Source organism: Crocodylus siamensis, chromosome 5 (genome assembly GCF_052110815.1).
Source record: "Crocodylus siamensis isolate JL-2025a chromosome 5, ASM5211081v1, whole genome shotgun sequence".
NCBI classification, from domain to species: domain Eukaryota; kingdom Metazoa; phylum Chordata; order Crocodylia; family Crocodylidae; genus Crocodylus; species Crocodylus siamensis.
Genome location: NC_143399.1, coordinates 42276911 through 42298571, shown reverse-complemented (window position 1 = coordinate 42298571; position 21661 = coordinate 42276911). Strand labels below are relative to the sequence as shown.

General features: G+C 43.1%; 1 protein-coding gene across 3 annotated transcripts in view; it reads left to right on the top strand.

Annotated features, from left to right (window-relative positions):
* PACS2 (phosphofurin acidic cluster sorting protein 2) overlaps window positions 1-21661 on the top strand; it is a 136411-nt gene that overhangs the window by 23895 nt on the left and 90855 nt on the right. For all 3 annotated transcript variants that reach the window (XM_090046821.1, XM_090046818.1, XM_090046819.1), the window contains exon 2: window positions 20114-20201. In XM_090046821.1, coding sequence (XP_089902947.1) covers window positions 20114-20201 — 88 coding nt within the window. The remainder of the gene's footprint in view (window positions 1-20113; window positions 20202-21661) is intronic.

The following is a 21661-nucleotide window of genomic DNA, read 5'->3' as shown; positions in this document are numbered from 1 at the left end:
ATACTTGAGTTCAGTGTGCACGGTTTTTCAGGTCCTGTGAATCCCTTATACTTGCTCCAGAAAGTTGGGGGTACCTTTCTGCATTCCTAAAAGGAGCCCAAGTGCTTGAGTTTTGACAGTAAAGAATGGAATTGAATTGGGAGTCCAACTTACCATAGCTTCAAAGAGGGACCTCTTCAGGCACTTTGAACAGTGGGTAAGACCTGTAGGAGAGTTTGCAGAAGAAGTCCTAAGTCAGTTGAATCATAGAATAAATAGTTTTTGTTTTTTTTAACTTCGCTTATTTTTTTCCACACCTCCCTTTTTGTTGGTTTCACTAAGATGTCATATTTCTATCTGGTGGCGGTCAAACTGCTGATAGTTCATATTTTAGCTGGAAAAAATGTCTCTTGTTGGGATTCTGGTATGTCTGCATACAGTTAGAAATGTTGAGTGGGCCGGTTTTAGTTTCCAGTGAACTTGGATTGGTTTCTTGGAGCTCTTTTGTTTAATAGAAATTCCTCTCCTCTTTTGTCTCCCCCTTATATCCCACCTTCTTTCATCAAGGGCTTGCTGAGGTATAATTGATTTAATCATTTCTCTAAAGTAAGAGATGTACAGATGCGAACAGTTTTTTAAAGTCTTGCTTTTTCTAAAGTTGCTTTTTTAAAGGGCATTCTCAGTCTTGCATAAGGAAACAAGTAGAGATCTCATGGCATACTCCTTAGACTTTTTAATTGCACTTGTTTTTTTCATAGAAAATTTTTTTTGGAAATAGAAGTAGCATGTGTATAGTAAAGATACTGTTGAAAGATAGGTGTTACTGGAGGTGAAATATGTTACAGTGCAGATACTATTGAACTTTTGCCTCTGCTTTTCATGATGCAGAAAAAAAAGATCTGAAAGGTGGTAGTAAAATAAAAGAAGAGCTTAAAGATTGAAACATTTATGAATATTTAATTTTGCCTTTCTAGTTCTTCTGGAGCTCTCTGGGGATGTGCCTTGTCAGTTGTTGCGTCCCCTGCCGACAAGTGGAAGGTGGTAGACTTAAGGACCTGTTGAAAAACAAGCTGTACTGTTTTGACCACAGTGGTATGGCCCCTAGCATGAACATGTATACTAGTTTGGCTACTTCTATTCAGGAAAGTACATAAGTTTTATCTAGTTCTTAAAGTATGTTATACCAGTATATGCATCTCCAGCAGGTTATACTACCACAAAAGCTGTGTGTGAGCCAGACCATACAAAACCACTTTTTTCTCACAGCTGCAGTATATTAGAGAGAAATGAGTGCTAACAAAAACAAAAAAAACCAAAACAGCTTAAACAGAAAAATAGTTTCTGCTGTTAAATTTCCATTCCTTGGTATCGCATACATCGTAATCCTTCCAGCTCCCTGGTGGCTCTAGCTTTTGGATGCCAAAGATGACATTACTGTTCAAAGTTCCCGTCTCCTGAATAGCATTTAAACGTATTTGTTCTTAACAAATGTAGAGTACAGCAAATCTGCTTTCACGAGCAACCAACATGTTTGTGTGGAGGCAGTTTCTTTATGATGTGTAACAAGGTCTGAAAATTGGCATGAAAGCAAGTCTTCTTTCAGATAAACCAGTATAATTCCAGGGTTATTCTGCTGTGGTCTATGACATTACAACAGGTTTACACTGGCTTACATTTGGGAACAGAATTTGGTACATTTTCTTGTAACCAACTGCATGTTGAGGGCTCAGCAGAGGTAACTGCAGTCTGAAAGACTTTCAAACACCATAAGCCAAGCTAAGAAGCATGGAATGATATAACGTATTTCATTAGCCTAAAGTCTTCAATGTTTGTTTCCGCTTGTGTTTGTCACATCACTCTCAAAATGATCAATGAGCCCATGAAAAGCTGCTGCTCAGTTCTGGGTAGATGCATCTCCAAACAGAGAAGACTCTGCTGAATGCAAAATCATTGGAAACCATCATCTGTTTTCACTGAATTCTATTCTTGCTGACTCAGATGTGGCAGTGGAAAAATGAGTTGGTAATTTGTTTAGCTTTTCTGACTGTACACATGAAAATCTGCTCCTGATGATTGTCTGACAACTCAAGTTCTCCTTGACTTTAGAATAATATGCTTGGTAGCATTTTTTGTCCAGTGGCAAATATTAACTGTTAGAGTCAGGGAGGGGGCTCTTCCTCATGAAGACGGTTATGAAAACTCAAAATGATTCAGCAGATTGATAATTGCTTGCCAGGAGTCCCGTGGAGAAAGAATTTCCTGATAGGCCAAAAATCAGTACTGTTTTAATAACTGCAAACACTAATGCAGTCAAAATGAGACTCAAAGCCCAAGTATGGTATACTCCACATATATGCATACCAAGTAAGCATAGTTGTCATCAGCAGTTCTTTGATTTGAGGATGAACTCTACCATGATTGGCTTGACAGTCACCTTGCTGGGGTCGTTTGACCACAGTACTCTTTCCTGCCATGGCAGGGAGTTGGACTTGATGATCTGCTCAGGTCCCTTCTGACCCTACTAACTATGAAACTGTAACTCATTGATAGGTCTTGAGGTCACTTAAGAGTCCTATCCTTGAGCCACGGATCTGTCTGCAGAAGCTACAGGTCTTTCTGCAGGGGAGAGTAGGCCACAAACCAGGATTTCTCTCTTTCCTTCCTCCACTCTCTTCTCTGCTTCAAGATGCTTTACCTCAAAGTGAGCTGCTGCTTAATTGAGGTTGCAGTGCCATTGGAGTTGGTTAGCAGTCAGCTTCTCCCAGCTCTTGGTGTTGGCATCCTTCTTCTTGAGGTATGCCTTCAGTGCATCCTGGTAGTGTTTCCTCTGGCTGTCTCAGGATCTCAGGCCGCACCCAAGCTGAGAGTAGAACACTTGTTTTGGGAGTTAGGCACCTGCACACCATGTCTGGAACAGTGAATTTGGTCCTTGAAGATCACAGACTCATTGCTGGTAACATTGACCTCAGCAAGGGTGTTGGTGTTCGTGAGATCTTCCCATTTGGTGTAGAGGATTTTCTGGAGGTACTGGCGCTGATACCTCTCCAGGCTTTTGAGATGAAATGGGTAACCTGTGTTTCACATCCATAGAAACGAGTTGGTATGTCACTTGCATTGTAGACTTCAATCTTGATTTCTTTTTGAAGATCATAATTAACAAAAATGCATGAAAGCAATTTCCTGCAGGAGGTGTTTGCACACTGGATCTTGTGCTGGATCTCCTCATCAATGTTCCACCTCTGAGGTGGCTGTCAAGGTAAGGGAAGTGCTCAGCTACCTCCAGGGTCTCTTTAATGGTAATTTGAGAAGGGGTGGGGTTACATTTGTGGTCCGAAGTAGGCTGATGGAGCACTTCTAGTTTTCTTGATGTTGAGCTGGATGGAGGTCCAAAGTTCAGTAGGTTTCTGTGATGCGTTGCAGTACCGTCTGGAGGTTTTCCTTGGTGTGCGAGGATGGTGCAGTTATCCGTGTATTGAAAGTCAAGGATGGTTGTTTTGAGTACTTTGATCTTTAAGCAAAACTCACAGTTTGGAAAGCCCTTCACCCATTTGGTATTCAGTGTTGATTCTGGAAGGAAGGTGGTCTTTAACAAGAACCAGGATGATGGTCAGAAAAGTGGAGAATAGAATTGGGGTGATGACTCATCCTCACTTGACCCCAGTTTGGAGACGGTTCCATTTCTCATCCAGTCTCCTACCCAGAATGGTCAGTCATCTGGTTGTGGAAAAGCCTTGAGACCTGGATATATTACACTAAATAAGTGTAAGGGTTAGTTAGTGGCACAGGGCAGTGCCAGTCCTAGTTTTTGCCTGTTCTTACATTGTAGTGAATTCCAGTTACCTGCATGTTGATTAACTACTTGGTATATTGTTGGGTTGTGTTGAATCTTTTGGTCCAACTGTCTACTTTTATACCTTTTCTTTGTTCTCAGATGTAGGTGCACCACAGTCCCTGAAAGGGAGGCAGCTGTCATTTTGGGCTAGCCAGTTTCACAGCTACCATCAGCCCTCATTTTGTGAGGCTTCTAATGCCCAGTTTGGGGACTGCTGTCACAAACTTGGAAAATGAGGAGAGTTTGTTCTGGGGCTGCTAATGCCACCACACTGCCAGGATTGCTTTCTTAATGAGCATGGCTTTTCTAAACTCAATATAAACACATTTCCTCTTTAGCCCTAAGGCTACAGTTAAATGGAGTGGATTGTGTTGGGCTCAAATGGGTCTCTCTTGATCTGTCAAGATAGCCTGCTTTGGGTTGTCCCATGTACTTTAAGAAATGTTGTCCCTATGGATATTAGGTAGTGCAACTGAGGATACTTTCATTTCCCATATCTATACTCTTATCCGCCTTTCACTGGTGAAGCCCCTGTTGGGATGGATTATACCTATATGCCAGACATGAGCATGAAGGTTGCCTTTTTGGATGCTTTCTCTTCTGTTCCTGTCTGTGTCTTCTGGTCTTGTGTTTCTCTCCCACTTCTTCAGCTGTTGTCTGTAGGTCTTTTTGTTTCCATTTTTTACTCCTTGGCAGATGCATGTTATTTGGCATTGAGGCAGCTACCCACTGTTTTCTGGTGCTGTGCTCATATCCTCTAGCAACTTTGCTAACAAAGAAAAATTGGGATTATGCATTGCTGCCTGCACCGTTGGCATGTACTTGAGCTTTTCTTTGGCTTGACTGCCTTCTGGGCTTTTCTGGGAGGGGAAGAGCCAAACGTGTGAGAGAGGGGTGCGTCGATAAAGATTTTCTTGGCCGATACTGACGGCTGATTATTAATCAGCCATATTGGCCGTTACCAATCTGATAGCTGATATGCAGCCTGACAACTTGGAGAGTGGCGTCCAGCTAGTAGGTCTGTGGGTGGGAAGGAGGAATGGGGGGGTCAGATTGAGGCCCCCATGGTGAGGGAGGGAGTGGGGCAGTGGCAGGTGCTGCCCAGTCAGGGAGGTGAATGGTAGCCTGCTGGGAGTGGGGTGGAGCTATAAGCAGCTTCTCCAGGGGGCACCGGGGGGTGGCTCCTTGCCACTGTGCACATCCCTGGGGGAGGCATTGGGGTCATATGCCCCCCGCATTTGTGTGCAGGGCAAGAGCAGGCTGCCTGCTGCGGGCTCGGGGCTAGGGGCTGTGCCAGTGTTTTCCCGGCAGGGAAGTGGGCAGGGGCTGCATTCAGGGTGGGCAGGAGGGGTGGCTCCAGCAAATTTTGGTGTGGCTATAGCTCATCCCATAGCCATTCCTCCCAGTGCTGTCACTGCTCACCCCAAGCACAGCCCTGACCCAGTGGCAGCAGGCCTGGCCTGGCCCACCGCAGCAGTGTGGGGGGAGAGGAGGAGCAGGCCTCCTCCCCCACTTGGGCCCGGGCCCATACCTCCTCTCCCCTGCTTGGACCCCGAGCCCACTCCTTCCTTCCCCCTGCTGTTGCCGGGTTGGGCCAGGCCCGCTGCTTCCCCTCAGCCCCACTGCGATGGCCCAGCTTCTGCTCACCCTCCAGCCCAGTCCTTCCCTGTGTCGGGCCCCCACCCACTCTTCCCCTCCCCCTGCTGCTGTGGTGGGGATGGGGGAACATACCTGGACCCCAAGCAACAGGAGGGAAGGGTTGGGGGTGGGGCATGGGGTTCTGTCCCCACCTGCTCCCCCCCCCATTCTTGGTGGGCAGTTGGCTAGTACTCTTCATAAACACCCATCTTCTAGGGCTTTTCATCAGATCTCAGTACTTTATAAAGAAGGTTGCCATCTTGTCCCCATTTTCCAGATGAGGAAAACTGCTGCACAAAGGCTAACGATTCACTTAATGGCAGAAATTTAAACTGGGATCTCCTGATTTTCTGACCCAGTGTTGTAGTTGTTAGACCATGCTGCATCCTTGTAAATACCCAGCTTTTAAATGCAGCTTTAATGTTGCACCGTGAATCTGGTCAGAGAACTCTTCAACTCTTGGCTCACAGAATGTGACTGGACTGAAAACACTCACAGCCTCTTGGATAGGAGGGATATGGTTTGTCTGATGACTGAAAAGATTGTAAGCTCTTTGGGGCAGTAGCTGTCCCTGTTCTATGTCAGGTGGTAGCTAGTGAAGTGGACTCTCAGTCCATGATTGGGGTTCCTGGGCACTGCCACTATTGAAATTACACACACAGCATCTCTTGAGTATTTTTTTGTAGTCTTCAGGTCTTGCTCACTCTCTCTCAGTGGCTAGTATTTTGACAATTTAGTCAGCGCCCAGGTGTTGCACATCTAGCAGAATGGGGTCTTAGGAGTCATGCAGGTGGTATTTGTGAGGACTAGCTGGAGAGGACCCATACAAATAAAATGGTTATATTGCCCTTTAATGGTTTCCTGCTTCTTGTCTTGTGTCAGCATCCTTAATCTGCGTTTTAACCTGCACAGAAACTAGTGTAACACAATTCATTTGCACATACCCTCAGAGTTGGATGTGCTGTCTTGATGCTGTCTTTTAAAAATGTGGGTCAAGCATGAATATAGGTTTTTAGTGCAGGTGGGAAGGAACAGGGTGAAAATCCTGGTCGTACCAAGTCCACTTTCCCTTTCAGCATCTGCTCTCTGGCGCTAGGCGACACAAGACACTGGACAAGATGGACCTATGGTTCAACCCTGTAAATGGCAGTTCTTGTGTTCTTAGGTAGAGATCTCCTGTATGCTTCAAACTATAAGCATAGAAGGAGGGTAGGAGAAAGGGGGCTTAGGTATAAATCCCGGCCCGGGTATTATGGAAAATATGGACAGACTGCCGGAAAGACAGCAGTGCATTTAAACTGTAATCATCTCAGCATAGGGGTGTGGTGGCTGGGTTTTTTGCTGTTTTTGTTTCTCACTTGCTGATTAAATGCATCATTGCGTATTTGCCAACATGAGTGCAAAACATTGTGTGTGCATGTGTGTTTCTTTAAAAAGGAAAGAAGAAAAAAGGACTAAAGCATGTGTGTGTGTTAGTATCGCTACATTCGGGTGCAGTTTGACATACATGGGAGTAGCTATTATGCTCTTGCTCCTGGAAATGTGGTAAGATCACAGGACAGGCTGTCTCATCATGGTGTTTGAAGTATAAAACTAACAATGTGCCTTCCATTCTGGCATGTGTCCACTGAAATTTGCATTACTACCAGATGTTCTAACCCATTGTATTGTTGCCAGTTGTTCTGGTTATTCCTTATCCATTCCCTTGCCTTTTTGTTCGGTAGCATTAGTATACACACCCATTTCAGGATGTGACCTGCATCGTTCTTGAGCAGGAATGACATTAAGTATTGGACTGACAGTAATATCTGTTCTTGTCTCTTTGGTAATGCTGCCGTTCTAGTTGCAATTGATTGGCTAAAAGGCCATCAAAAAGACCCTGTTGATGGATCACTTTAACTAACCTGGATCTTCAGTACTGAAGCTACTAGAGAATGGAATGTAAAAAGCCAATAAAGTCTAAGAAGTGGAGCACAATACTGAAGCACAGGCTGGCTGTTTTTCTCCTATTAAATAAGCCACTCAAATATTTTATTGAAATAATCCAATCTGTCTAGAAAAACAAGCCCAGACCTTCATGTTGTCTTGCAGTTTATTGTCGGTTTTGGAAATATTGCCAGTAATATTACTCAGGGAGTGTGAAACTTAAATGAAGACCTGTTTGCCAGCACACAATTTCACAGCTGCTGAAGAGGATTTTTTTTATTAAACAAATGCAAATGTTTCCACAGCGCTAATAGTAGTCATGCTCTTTGCCCATTTTAATATTTGTACTTGCATTACTCTTGGGTATCCTTGGTGAAATCTCTGATCTCTCCTTGGAGGTTGTACAAAGCTACAGGACAATTTAGTGAAGAATGCCAAGCAAAAGTTGAGTGGCCAGACCTTCCAGATTTTCCCTTCTAATGAAAAATGAAAATAAACCTAAAACCAAATTCCTGCCACATATAACAATAGTTTCTCTGGCGTGATAACATCTGGAAGTTTAATTCTTACCTTGTTTTATTATGACCGAATGGCCTGCTTAAAATGTAGTACAAGATAGAAATATTTGGATGGAAAGAAAGTAAAACATTTCATTTAAAAGTTACTGGGAAGCATTTGGCCATCTCTCAGCTAATCACCATTTGTATGGTAGGAAAATAGGCTATTTAGAGATGGGATCAGAACCACTTAAACGTTGTCAGTTTTTAAGGATCATTTGGACATGATGTACAAAAAAAGCTGTTGAAGAAGACTTGACTATGTGAATTCCTTCTAACCCAAGCCATCTCTGTGATTCCCCCCACCCCAAGACACCATATGTGAGACATGCCATGTTTGTCCTACGTATTTAATTTCTTTGCCAAAGCTGGAATACCACCAGTTCAATTTTTAAATAATTGTAGAGAATTTTCTCTCTGTTTCCATAACAACTATCATACACTTGCCAGACCCCTTGATCCTATACTTTGAGTTCTTTCCTAGCTTGTCTGCATCTTTCTGCGAGCCCTGGACTGTCTTGAAGTAAGGGCGTAAGAATCAAGAACACGCTATAGCTCCAGCCAAAGCTGTTCAAAGGACTATTTCCTTCCCTGAACCAGAGCACAATGCCTCTGCATCTGCAGTGTTGAAGCTTTTTTTGTTCCCTTTATAACACTGCAAAGTCGGTATCTAGTCTGCCTTTAAGGTTTATCTTCCTCATGTAATGCATTGCCTGCTCTTTTTTTCCCTTTTAGATTTAATGGCTACAGTGTTCCTTAACTCGGGATTTCCAATGGCTTTAATGTAACCTTAGCAGCAGGAACCCTGTTGGTGTTTGTATTCAGAAATGTATTTCAACACTGAGGAAGCCTGCCTTGACAGCTAACTATTGGTTATCTTGTGAATATTGGCACTAAATAAAATGCTTTTGGTGTGGGAGTTGGGAGGTAGAAAAAGGGCTTCCTGTTATAATTATTTTAATATGTTTGACTTGGCAGCATCACTTGAGCTATGGCCAGGTGGAGATTTGGCTGTCAGAATTCTGATCACCTCTTCAGAGAAGACTTGCATAATAAACTCAATGTATGGGGGAGGGGGGTGTTGAGTGGTGCATTGCTGCAAAAAAAGATGGTTCTTTTAATCCTTGTTTCTCATGTGATGCTGTGAAGATTGGATTTGATGATCATTAGTGATCAAAGCTTGCTCATCAGTGAGTATATTAGCCCTTTAGCTGTGATTACTTTCAGTGTGCTGATGAAAACATTGGACCTGTAAGTGTTATGACTGTTTTGCTGTCTCCAGTACAGGGCAGTGTAGTCAAGTGGTACTGGAGGAGGAAAAAGAGGAGGTGGGTTGTAATTACCCAAGCTAGAATATGCTGAGGGCAATGGGGGTTTAGTCAGTGGCATCTGTACATAGCTGCTGTAGTCGGCCTACAGCATGAGTCTTGTTATTTATCGACTCAGTTTTCAAACCTACTTTGTAAGATTTTATTTGTACTTTGGGTGCCAAACTGGATTTTCACCCATAGGAGGAGGATTTGCAGCCTGTAAGAGCCGCCCTGTCTTCACACTAAGACTGGGTTGCCTTGCACAGAGGTAACTGGTTTGAACTTGGCATGCAGTTGAGTTAATGGCAAAATCGGACTAGCATTCACTACACTCAGTGTGAGGCTTGCTGGGGTTTAACAAAGCAGAGAACATCTGTTGAACGAGTATATATATATTTTTTTTATTGACTCTTTTCAGAACAGAGATGTATTCTGAGGATTATATGTGATTGTTATGTTTAACGCCAAGATCCTAAGAGGGGCCTTGAAATACTGCTGGGTTCCTGAGTTTAGTAATGCCTGGAAGAACCATCTACTGAGTTGTCTGTGCCACTTTCAGCAGTGCCAGACTGCAGAAGGGGCTACAGTATTTAAGCAAGTCGATGACAGTCCTCTTACTCCCCACACACTTACATGAACACAGTCAGTGAACTACCCTGGGAGCTGGTTATTTGCTGCACCTGAACAACAGATGGGGTATGGTAGAAAGATGCTGACTTGACTAAGAGGCTAGAGTAATCCTGGTTCTGACAGATTAGCATACAGGAATCCAGCATTTTGAGCCTGCTGCCTGTAATAGTAAACTGACGCTTGGGGGGAGAGGTCCTGCTGGCTGCCCAGCAGAGGCGCTGGTTTTGCTGCAGGCAGGTTGGCTTTTGAAGCCTTCCATGGCAATCTGAGTGAGACTTTTCCTCAAGCTTACACGTTTCTCTGGGCTGGTTCTACGACCCAAGGACTTGTTAGATGGCTTTGACTCCAGGAGGCCACTGTTGTCCAATTTGTATACCCCAGGGAAAATCTGTGACCAGCTTTTGTCCCAGCTGGCTTTACATTGCTTTGTAGCCCCCAACACCAGCTGTTCATGGATGGTGCTCCACATCCCCCTCAGTATAAAACAGGCTGAAACCTGTATGGCCTCTGACCATCCTCTGGGGCAGATTTCAGTCTCACATCCTGTATTGTTTATTAACGTGTAACACAAGCTAAGCTGCTTTTCAGAGCCACAGCAGTGGGATTCAGTTGCATCTTGTAGTTGAGCAGATTTGGCAGAGTGATGCGTGTATGATGCTGTCAGTGAAGCAACACTGGAAAAAGGACAAAACAGCCTGACCAACGCTGAATTTGGCTGGGTTCAAGCAAACTCACTGGTTCGCGGCCTCGTGTGCACTTGGATGCGAGAGGCGATGGCAGAGGAGTCGCTAGGGGAGCAGCAAGTGCTGTTTTAAGAACCAAATTCTTGACACAGCTGTCAAGGAAGGTTTGCTGTTTGGCATTCTTCTGAGGGATTGGGGGGAAGGAACAGCCCAGACAAGCGCACAGTCTCATTTGCAGAGCAGCAGGATCACGTGCGTAGGCTCTGACGTCTCTAGTTGCTGTGGGAATGTTTGACTGTCACAAACCTGCTGTTGTGGCTGCATTGAATAGGCTGCTGAGGAGCTTGAGGAGGGGTGTGGTGGGGACGGGGTGGGATGTTGTGCTCCGGAGAGAGATTCCCTGGGGGATTACTGCAAAAGTCTAAACCAGGTGGTTTATTTTTAGAGGTGACTTCTTCCCCTCCCCCTTTTTTTACCCAGTCCCAAAGTACATGTATCCATAAAAGAAAGTACCTACCTACCTCTGCAGTAAATGCCACAGGGAACTGGGAGGGAAGCAGACCACTCTCTTTTTCTGTGGCAATCTGTGCTGTTGTTGAGTGAAAATCTTGGTTCAGGCTAAACCAAAGAAGTGCGAGTATTGCATCACTTGCAGCTTGCTGTTGACAGATCAGCCAGCTGTTGGAGCCTAATGGTCCCTGTGGACCAGGCAGGCTTTGTCTGCTGCTTCCATTAACCAGCTAACTTCCAGAGGTGCTCTAATCTAACAGCTTTTGGCAGCTTATTGTCAGTCACTAGCAGCAGGAGGCTTTTTGGAATATCTTTTTATGAAATGCTAGAAACGACACATCCCTGTCATTGTTTTGTTGTGGTAATGCCCCTGTCCAGGGTGGAAGGAGGTGGAAGACTGGTGATGAGGAGGCAGGGTGCATGAAGAAGGCCTGGCAGGGGAATAAGAGGGGCTTGAGGAAAGTGAGGGGAGTTGGGATAGTCTTGCTCCAGCCACAGATCCCATTTAAGAGCTTTTTGCCCCACTTTTGTATCACTCACTTGCCCCTGTCCTTGTCCCCTTCTGTTTTCTGGCCCACGTAGGTGGCTTGTGGTTGGGGTGCTGTCAGGAAAAAATGTTTCTTTTTAGAAGACGTTGTGGTGAGCAGCTGGCTGGCTCCCATGGGTCCCATCCTGGCCCTGCCATTGAATTGTCCCATTTTGGCCCTGCCTTCCTTCCCTTTTTCTGCTAGCTGAGTGCGACCTTGCCTTCAGCAGCCAGAGTCCTAAGCCCACCCTCCAGTGCATAATGTTGGTGATGGTTAAGATCTCCAATTAAAGTTTCCCTTGCTGTAAGGTTTTAAATGTTATGGAGAAGGCAATACTGCCTAGTTAACTTAAGTAGGACTCAAGATGCAGGTTATTTCTATTTTGGGGTCTGCCACTGGTTCTTCCTCAGTGGCATTAGACAGGACTCTTCTCTTCTGTGCCTTTGTTTCCCCTTATACAGAATTGGTGTGTGTGTGCACACGCGCTCAGAATGCTTTAAAATCAGCAGTTGAAAAGTGTTGTATAAAAGCTGAGGTAATGGTAATACTTTAAAATCTAGAGGCCAGAGGGCATTGCCCCTGTTCTCTAATAGAATTAACATTTTGCCCATTGGGTTCTGGAACCCAGTAGCTTGTGCATCTTTTTGCTGGTACTTTTCACACCACTGCTGACGCTGGATGTAGACAGTCCTCTGTGTAACTTGGAATATGCAGCCCAAAGAACTTAAGCCTCAGTGGAATCTGCAGTCAGATGAGCTTGGGTTGTTTTGTAGACTTTGATGCTATTAAACTAGTTTTGGTGGGGGGCTTTTTAAAAGCTCAGATCTTGGAGACCTTTTTTGGTTTGGCTTTGCTTTGGTGTCCATATGCACAGGAGCTTTAGTTTTGAGATTCAGAAGAGAGGTGTTGTGGGTAAAGTGAAGAGGCTGCGCAGAACTCTGTGGGTTTGTCTTGAAATGCAGCAAATTTGGTGTCATGTCAGGCAAGTTCTTCTAAATTTGTATTTACCCCAGTTTGTCTGTAAAATGGGTCTAATCACCTGTCTGGAACTTGTGGCATACTTAAAATCTCAATGCAATCTATAAAGCTTTTGAAGGGGCCTGTAAACTTGTATGAGAAATTCCAGGTGATTTAGATAATTGTAGTGTAAAACAAGTGCAAAGAAGTGGGCAGAACTAAGGCTTCGTTTTCAATGGTGACTGTTTCCAGACCCTTCTAGGCTAAATACCAATGTATTAATAAGGCTATTACTGTGTGTGGCCTTCCCTTGTGGAACACTAGAGACATGCCCGTGGAATGTGTAAGCTGTAAATTCTGTCTGTTTTGGAGCTCTTTGGTTTGAGGTCTTCTGAATATTAGTTTACTTGATTTAAAGCTGCTGGGCAGTGGTAGCAGAATTCCAAGCGTGCTAGAATATTGAACTGGATCTTTCCACTCTGGTGTGAGATTTGATCCTCTCAGCTCACGTGTTTTAACACCGAATCACTTGTCAAGTGTGATACTTCAGTTCATACGTATGTACCTACTACAGACTCCAAAGGCACATACAGTCCTATTTTAGACCAAACAACATGGAGGCAAATTAACCTTATCCTGAATTTCAGATGATCTTCCCACTAAAAAACGTACTTTATCTTGACTCACTTGCACTTATTTTGCTCTGCCCGAAATTTAGAGAGGGAATCTTTTGCAACAGACTCAAAAAGCCAAGTAGTAGCAGGGTAGGTTAGTACTTTTTATAGGCTGACATGTTCAGAAAGGCAGTTTTTGATAGCCAGATGGGCAAGGGATACTCCAGGCTGAGATGACCTGGTTTAAAAAGGTAGTGGCAGGTTCTCTTAGCTGAAACATCTTCTTTGGACTCAACCACCATAGAATCTCAGGATCCTAGTCCCTGCTACAAGATCAGAAACAATTTTATCACCGTCTATTTTTGAATTCAAGAACCACGAGAAATATACTACCTTACTTGAAAAGATGGCAAGTTATGCTTGAATAGGCTTGCAGTATGTCGAGAACTGAAACTTGGAGTTTGTCACGGATAAAGTTCTCATTGAGGAAGTACGTATGATCTTGTTTTGCCTACTCTGCACTATGAGCCTTTGAATGACCAAAGCTGCATTTTTTTATATTTATTTATTTTTGTCTGCCATTCTCAGAGCACTTTCCAAAGGAAATTTTAGTAGTCCCATTGTATATCTGTACTCAGATTATAAATCCAGTAAGTTGTCTAAATCATGGGTCCAGCACATGAGAAAAATCAGTTGTTTTCTATCTGTTGTATCAAGTCTTCCTAACCTGTAATAACCCCCATATGCCTATTTAAAAATGGCACTGATAGCTGACAATCCCAGCACAAAAGGTTTTGAAATGCAAAGAATTCACATGAGCAGTGAATGGAGAAGGTAGGAAGCACTTGGAACTACCTGCGTCAGAATGAGACTTTGATATGATCAGTATGATTGATTATTCACCTCCATTTCTTTCCTTTCTCAATAAAGTATGGTGGGGTATCAGCTCAGTGCAAATCCATAGAGTAGATTAGTGAGTTAAATACTGCATGGAGCACATGCATGTGTTAGTCAGTTTGGATGCATGTTTAAAAAACACAGGAGAACAGAGTTTGACTGTTTTCAGACCTTGGTAACTTGGTCAGGTTCTGTAGTGGAATGCTGTTCGTTGTTTCACTGACACATCCCATGTACAAATACTACTCCAAACTCTTGGCCAGTTGGAAAAATGTTTTGTAATTGGAGAAAATGAACTTTCTTTCGTCATTTAATGGCTCAGTATTTTGCTCAAACAAAATCTTATCTGAGAGAAATGCAGGTGTTGAGGGGTGGGGGGGAAGTTGACTGGAAGGAAAACGTTTGCAAAAGTCAGTGTAAATTACCTTACAATAGATGCATAACTCCTCATTTTATAGGATACAGCAGCTAGTTAATGATCAAAATGAGTATCTGGCTGGATTTTTTCTTTTTTTGTTTTTTCTAAGCTACTAGTATGTAATTATCAGACAGAGACTATTGAAGACACCAGTGTCACTTTATATTGGTTTTGTACATGAGGATCCAGGGTGGATGGGAGTGTAGTTATGCCAAGATAGGTGCATGCTGTAGGTGGCTATTACAACACATTAACTTGGGGTGGTAGGGAGGCAAGTAATAAGCTTTCTTGCTTTGAGCAAACTGCATGCAGCTTATCACAGAGTAATAGGCAGATGACACACTGCAAGAGGCAAGGATTTTTTTGGGGGTGAGATCTAGAAGCCCTGATGAAGAATGCCTTGCATCCTTATCCCAACTGTGCAGTCAGTCCAGTTAAATATCACCCAAGAATTCTTGCCTCACGTAATTCCTGGACAGTAATGAATACAACATCACTCCAATACTACCACTTACACTAAAATTGGAGTTTTGTCCCTATTTCTTTCTGTGGGGTAATTCTATACTAGATTGTGTGAAGTTGACATAGTATGTAGGGTTTACATCGTTTCTTGGTGGCTACTTAGGCATCACATGTTGTCTGTCTGAGGCCTGAGTGGCAAAAGCAAGGCTGCAGCTGTGGAACTGTTTAAAATACTAACCACTTGCTTTGCCTGCAGAATGTCTCAGCATGATCGCTTCCCTATGCTGCAATGTATTGCTTCCAGTGCACACTTCTAGGCTTTCAGGACTCACGCTAAATCTGAGATCTGGATGCCAGGACAGGGGATCCTGTTTCTCTTGCTCAGGAAGAGTCTGATTCAGTCCCAGTCTCAAGCTTGGCTCACCTGATCTAGCTGCTTGTTCTTCCATCCATGCTCTTGACTTTCATGGGGTTTAATTAAAACACAGGTCTTTAATTTTTAATTTTTTCCTTCCTGTCAGTTTGATGCTCTTTACTGTGTGAGTGGTGTCTCAGTGCAATTACTGTGTCTCCCATGGAGCAACAGACACTTAATTCAATGAGTCGGTCTCCTTCTTTTGAGAGCTCTGTTTACCTGCTCTTTATACCCTAATGAGCAAATGCAAAAATTATCATAGCAATAAACAATTTGTGGCCTTATTTAGTGACATTAATGGTTGGTTTATTTAGGTCTTGGCCACTGAAATCTTCCTAGCAGGTGACTGATGCCCTAACAGCAAACCATATATTGTGAGGATCTTTTAGTGTAGGGTGCCTTCTTCACTATGTTGGGAGGGACTGAAGGGAATAGGTAAAGTCCAGGTTTTCTGTTAAGAAGTGTGAGACTCTTGATGCATCTTTACGGTAAAATGATCTGTCTCTTTATTTTCAGTGGACGTGGGTTTTTCTGTAGTAGTTTAATTGGTACAGAATCCAGGAAGGAGCCTCCTATTCTTCCTATTTGTAGAAATCTAGTACACAATTGTAAGGAAAGCCCTAGCTTCTGCCTTAAAATTAAGACAGTCCTTTGGTACCTGTCTGTGCTCCTTATGTGTAGTGTCTGTTAGTGTCAGTTACCTTGAGAGAAGCAAATGTGGTAAGTTTCCTGCTACTAGAAGTTTACTCTGACTCGTCCAGTTTAGCTCCACAGTTAGGATGGGGAGTAATCAAAAGTCCACCTTTAAGTGATTCCTGATTCCTTTTGCCTCTAGACCAGTAGGGCTACAACCTGGACACGTGCCTCTAAGTGTCACTGGGTGTGTGGCTGAGACATCAATACAGAAGTGAAGGTTCAGCAGCTGCGGTAGTTCACTGTTGCTCACCCTCTGTTGTATGAAGTTTGGAGCCATGGTTTCTGTGCATGTTAAATATGTTGCTTTGACCAACCTGTGCCCTGAATAAACTACATTTGCATACACAAATCCAGATGGATGCTAAAACAAATATGGTAAGAATATTCTGCTGTTCAAATGCAGCTTTGGGATGCTGCTCATGTCCATCACTTCTCAGCTCCTTCAGTATTGAGTCATTTGCTGCTTTCCTTTTGGGTATTTTTTTGTGCTATGTGATTCTCCCCAGGTCTATTGAATACACATTTCCAAGCTGAATCCTGTTTCTGTCTTCTTGAATCTTTCTTTCAGGGTCCCTTTCCTTCTGTTCTGGCTTTTCTTCAATACCACTCCCAAATATTAACATTCTCGTTGCTTCCACATCGCTTTCATTTAATAAAGATGCTTAATAGGCCTTGACCCTTCAGGCCCTGGGCAGGAACACATGGGATTAGGGCAAATTAATGCTTCATTTGTGAATGCCGTGTTCATGCTGTAATGTGTATGCATTGAACAAGTGTCCCTTTTCCTTTTTAACCAGTGAATATCTGCTGTTAACATGCTGCACCACTCTGAGCTATTGTGTACCAATGTAAGCCCAGAATAAATTCTGTAAATGAGTATTTCTGTAAACTGTAGTCTCTTTCTCTCTTGTTCTGAGGTTTGCTATAATTTGCAAGGTAACAGACTACAAAGCTAGATGAAGTTAGACCTGAAACAGTAAAAATGTTGATTATGCAGAAGATTAACTGGGTTTGTAAACTGTCCTTCTGGGGCAGAGGATATCAACATTTCATTGTTGTTTGTGTGAAGTGCCTTTTAGTACCAGTTGTCCAGCTACGATGGATAAAGAAAGCTGATGTACCCTATGTCTTTTTAACTGCTTTTGTTTCCCTGATCACTGTAAAAGAGGCTTTCTCAAGCAGCAGTGCTGCCTGGGTTTGATCAAAGCTTATAAATGATGAATTGAAGGAATGTCCAGTGTAGAACAGAATGCCCCTTCTTGTATTCTTCTCTGTGTGGAAAAAGCACAATCGTTGCTTTTACATACCTTTTCCCCTTCTCGAGCTTTGGGGGGACAGACAGAAAAGGCCTTTTGTTTTTGTCTGTCAGCAAAGACAATGCCAGTCGTGTTATACCTCTGTCCTTATCACCTGACCAGCTAAAGCTCTGTAGATTTTTGGCAAGCTGAGATGCAATTGTCCTCCAGCAACAGCATTGCAACGAAAACAAATGGTATCACAACTGCCTTCTTCCAGAGTTGTGCTGTGGGGTAGCAGAATGTGTGTGCTTGATGTTCCCCATTTCTTTTGGCCCACATGGAGGGGAAAAGGAGGTGTCTCTTCCTTCCCCAGGCTGAGACGGGGATGGGTTTATTTTTCAATTTTCATCTTGTTACATGAGAGCACTTGTCACGTTTGCCTGAATCTAAGATGACTCTGAACATAAGAGGAAATCTGTTATAATTTTCCATGTGTAGAATCCAATTTTGGGGGGGGGGTAGGGGTGTTTAATATCTGTTCACATCCACACACAACTGCAACAGGGGGGCAGGTGGTAGTTGGGCAGGCAACAGGAATCAAGTGGGCTGACCCCTGCCTCTTGCTGCCTTCCCCCCAGGTGCACGCAGTGGCATCTACCCCCTCTTCTGTCTGCCCCCTGCTTATCCTATTCTTGGCTGGTGTGAGTCAATCATGTTCAAATCTTTCACTGTGGAGCAAAACCAGGTTTGTTCTTCTTAGTGAATTTTGGAAACGGGGAGATTTGGTCCTTCCTGAACAGTTTGTGTGGCTGTGGTTACCATGACCACTCAGGATCTGTGGCTCAAGTAAAGGTGTCAGTCAGATTCAAGATCCTGCTGAGTTATGTACTGATCAGCAAAAAGTTAAGTCTGCACCATTAATGTTTCTGGGGTACCTTGAATGACAGTCTGAAGTGGCTGGAGCTGGCTGTGGTGCGTGGAACAACCAGTAGATACAGAGAGGTAAGCTAAGGGGTGCAGCCTGGGGCCTAGAGACTGGTCCATCTGCCATGGTGCCGTATTTTGGAAGAACCGTTGTTTTGGAAAGAGCTGGTTCACTTTAAAGATAAGCTATGGAGTCTTAAAAAAAGAAATTCCAACGAATATAGAATATGGTTTAAGTTCTTCCTGAATATGAAAACTTTTTATTCTGTCTTAGTTTTCCTTGAAACTTGCCTTGTAGGTATAAACTCTGGGTCTCAACACCTCATGTGAGCCGAGTGTCATTGTGAAATAGTGACACCCCCCGCGTCCCCCCCCCCCCCCACACAATGTTGAACTGCACCTTCTGTGAAGCTTCCCCCCAAGCCCTCCCTTCTCCCTTGATCTCTGTGCTGGAAGGCAGCTTTAAAGAAAACAATGTAGGAGATGCCGAAGTTAGAGTCCATACGAAAAACTAGAACTCTTGTTTCCAAAATGATACCTCTTATTAAACCAGCTGGAAAATGGCAAGAAAAATTGTCCTTTTCTGCAAGCTTTCAGGAGAAAGTCCCTTCATCAGGCTCTGTGAAAAGTGTAGATGGTACAAGATGGTAAAAAGTAAATAAATAAACTTAATTTTTGCACAGGGGGAGCTGAAGATGGAAGGCTGTCCCTCTGGGTCTGTGAGAGTCTTTGTGGGCTGTGTTGAGCATCTCTTAGAAGACAGCTCATGAAGACAGTCTCATGGACCCAGAGGGACAGCCTTCCATCTTCAGCTCCGTTTGTGCAAAAATAAAGTTTATTTCCTACCTGTGGGGACTTTTTACCATCTTGTACCATCTATACTTTTCCCAGAGCCTGATGAAGGGACTTTCTCCTGAAAGCTTGCAGAAAAGGACAGTTTTTCTTGCCATTTTCCAGGTGGTCTTTGAATTTTAAACTTCATTGCAGAACAAGAAAGATTTTTTTTTTTTTTTAACCTCCCTGCCTGCCATCTGACACCTCCAGGGAAGGAATTCTACCTGATCTACACATCAAAGAGATACTCAGCACAGCTCACAAAGACACTCTCATGGACCCAGAGAGACAGCCTTCCATCTTCAGCTCCCTCTGTGCAAAAATGAAGTTTATTTCCTACCTATGGGGACTTTTTACCATCTTGTATCATCTATACTTTTCCCAGGGCCTAACGAAAGGACTTGGATCCTGAAAGCTTGCAGAAAAGGACAGTTTTTTCTTGCCATTTCCCAGTTGGTCTAATAAAAAGTATCATTTTTGAACCAAGAGTTCTAGTTTTTCATATGTCATCTTGTCTCAGACCAACAGGGCTACCAAGTACACCCCTAAGTTAAAAAGGGTGTGATGTACTTGCATATGCTTGCATGCAATTGGCAGGGGCCAGAGGGCAGAACTTAAATCCCTCTCAGGATTTTCCCTGGGGAGGAAGGGAAGGTCTTGCATGATGCGTTTAAAATTGGGGAGAAAAGTTGGTCTTTTATGAGCCAAGTGTCTCAAACTTAAGAAATCCGGTGAATGTGAAAAAAGTGGCAGGTCACTTAAAGGTAACATCCCTACCCTCAACTTCCCCATCTTGCTACTGGAATTACATTCTGTCAGAACATGTGCAACGCTGGAGGCTTTTAGTGGTTTGGCCTAAAGTATTTGTTGCATTCATTCCTGCCGTGTAACATGGCTCATGTTCACATGCAGGAAAAAAAAAAGAGGGGAGAACACTAAGAGAGACAAGCAAATTAAGAGATTCCTTCCCCCACTATTGAAGCACCTGGAGGGTGTTAAGCCTTTTATAACCATTCTTTTTTGGAGCCATAACTCATAGTTGCTTCTCTTCTGTTTTCATTTGCAGGTTGTGCAGCTTGACTTTAAAGAAACTGGTAGTCTTAAAGGAATTGGATAAAGAGCTCATACCTGTGGTCATTGCAGTTAAAATGCAGGTAACTTTGTATTTAATTAGTTCTGAGAGCAAAATGGAACCTTGCTAAAAATGTAAAGTGCTAAATTGTCAGGAAATAACCATGTTAGGATGAACTTCATCCCCCTAGCCACGAGTTGCTATTGCAGTGTTTTTGCAATTACAGTATATGGTGTCTGAAACTCCATGGCTACCTACACATGTTAAAGTTTTGGAATTTTTTCCCTCTGCTTTCTGTAATGTTATTGTCTCAGCAATTATGCATGTCTTCATAGAGTGGGATGTGTTGAGTTAGTCCTTTTGTTGAAGACAAAGGTAGTTTTATTTTGCAAAACTGAGTTTTTGGTTATAAATTCTCTTTTCCCCCCAGATTCATTGAAACCAAGCCTGTTGTTCTGTGACAAGTAGCCTCTTGTGTCAGGGTGGAATTTATTCCCTAAGAGCCTAGTTCTACTCGGTTTCAGGTAGATGGGAATCTAAAATGTTCTATTTGCTTCTGAAAGACTTCCTTTCTGCTTTTCATCTTATTGTTGCTATGGATAGGAGGAAAGTAAGGCTGGAGCGGACATCACAAGATCATCTAGTACAGCCCCCTGCTCAAGGCAGAATTATACTTGAACCAAGATCTGCTTAAATTAATTGTACTAGTAAAATAGTGAAAAATATTTTGCTATATGACAAGCTTCAAAGGAGTCCGTGTAGCTACTGTTGCAAAAAATACAAGAGCATGTTCCTTGCTCGACTAAAAAGCATATAAAAGTTTTTTCAACTGTATGGACTTGTATGCACATGTACCTTTTAGTGTGTAAATATACCTATCAGTTCTGAACCTAAGATGATATGAATGCATCACTTTTGCCTGTAGATAGGAGACGGACTAAAAAGCAGTGGGGTCTGTTCTTGAATTACTTGTCGGCTCCGCTTACAGACATTCGTGTCACTGACAATACCTAAACATTGCTTAAAAGCAGAGGAAATTCCCAGGGATAGAACTTCGTTAGCCTAGAGCCAAAATGGGAGAAAGCAGCTGGTTCAGCCAAAAACCCTGTGGTGAACTTAGCAGTCAGGATATAAGACAAAGGTTTTAGCTTAGAAATTGAAATGTCTGCAATGACTTTACATGAATAGTCCAGGTCTTTTTGTATATAAATAAGTATTCAACAAATAGTCATTTTGAGTATAGCTAGAAATTGCTATATCTGTCTGTTGAGCCCAACAGGTTATCTCCGGTGGACTAAAGAGGTCTGTTGGTCATTGGGATACCCACTTTAAAAAAAACAAACAAACAAACAAAAAAAATATCAGAATTTTGCCCCCTTCTCTCATGCAGTCACACAACTGGTCTTGTTAACATGGTTGTGGGGTACCAGCACTCAGCGCTGCTCTGGGTTTCTTGTGCCCTTCCAGGATGGGAAAGTCTAGTTGCTGGAACCCTGGGAAATTGTTTCCCTCACAATAAGTTGGCTTTGTAGGGAAAAAGAA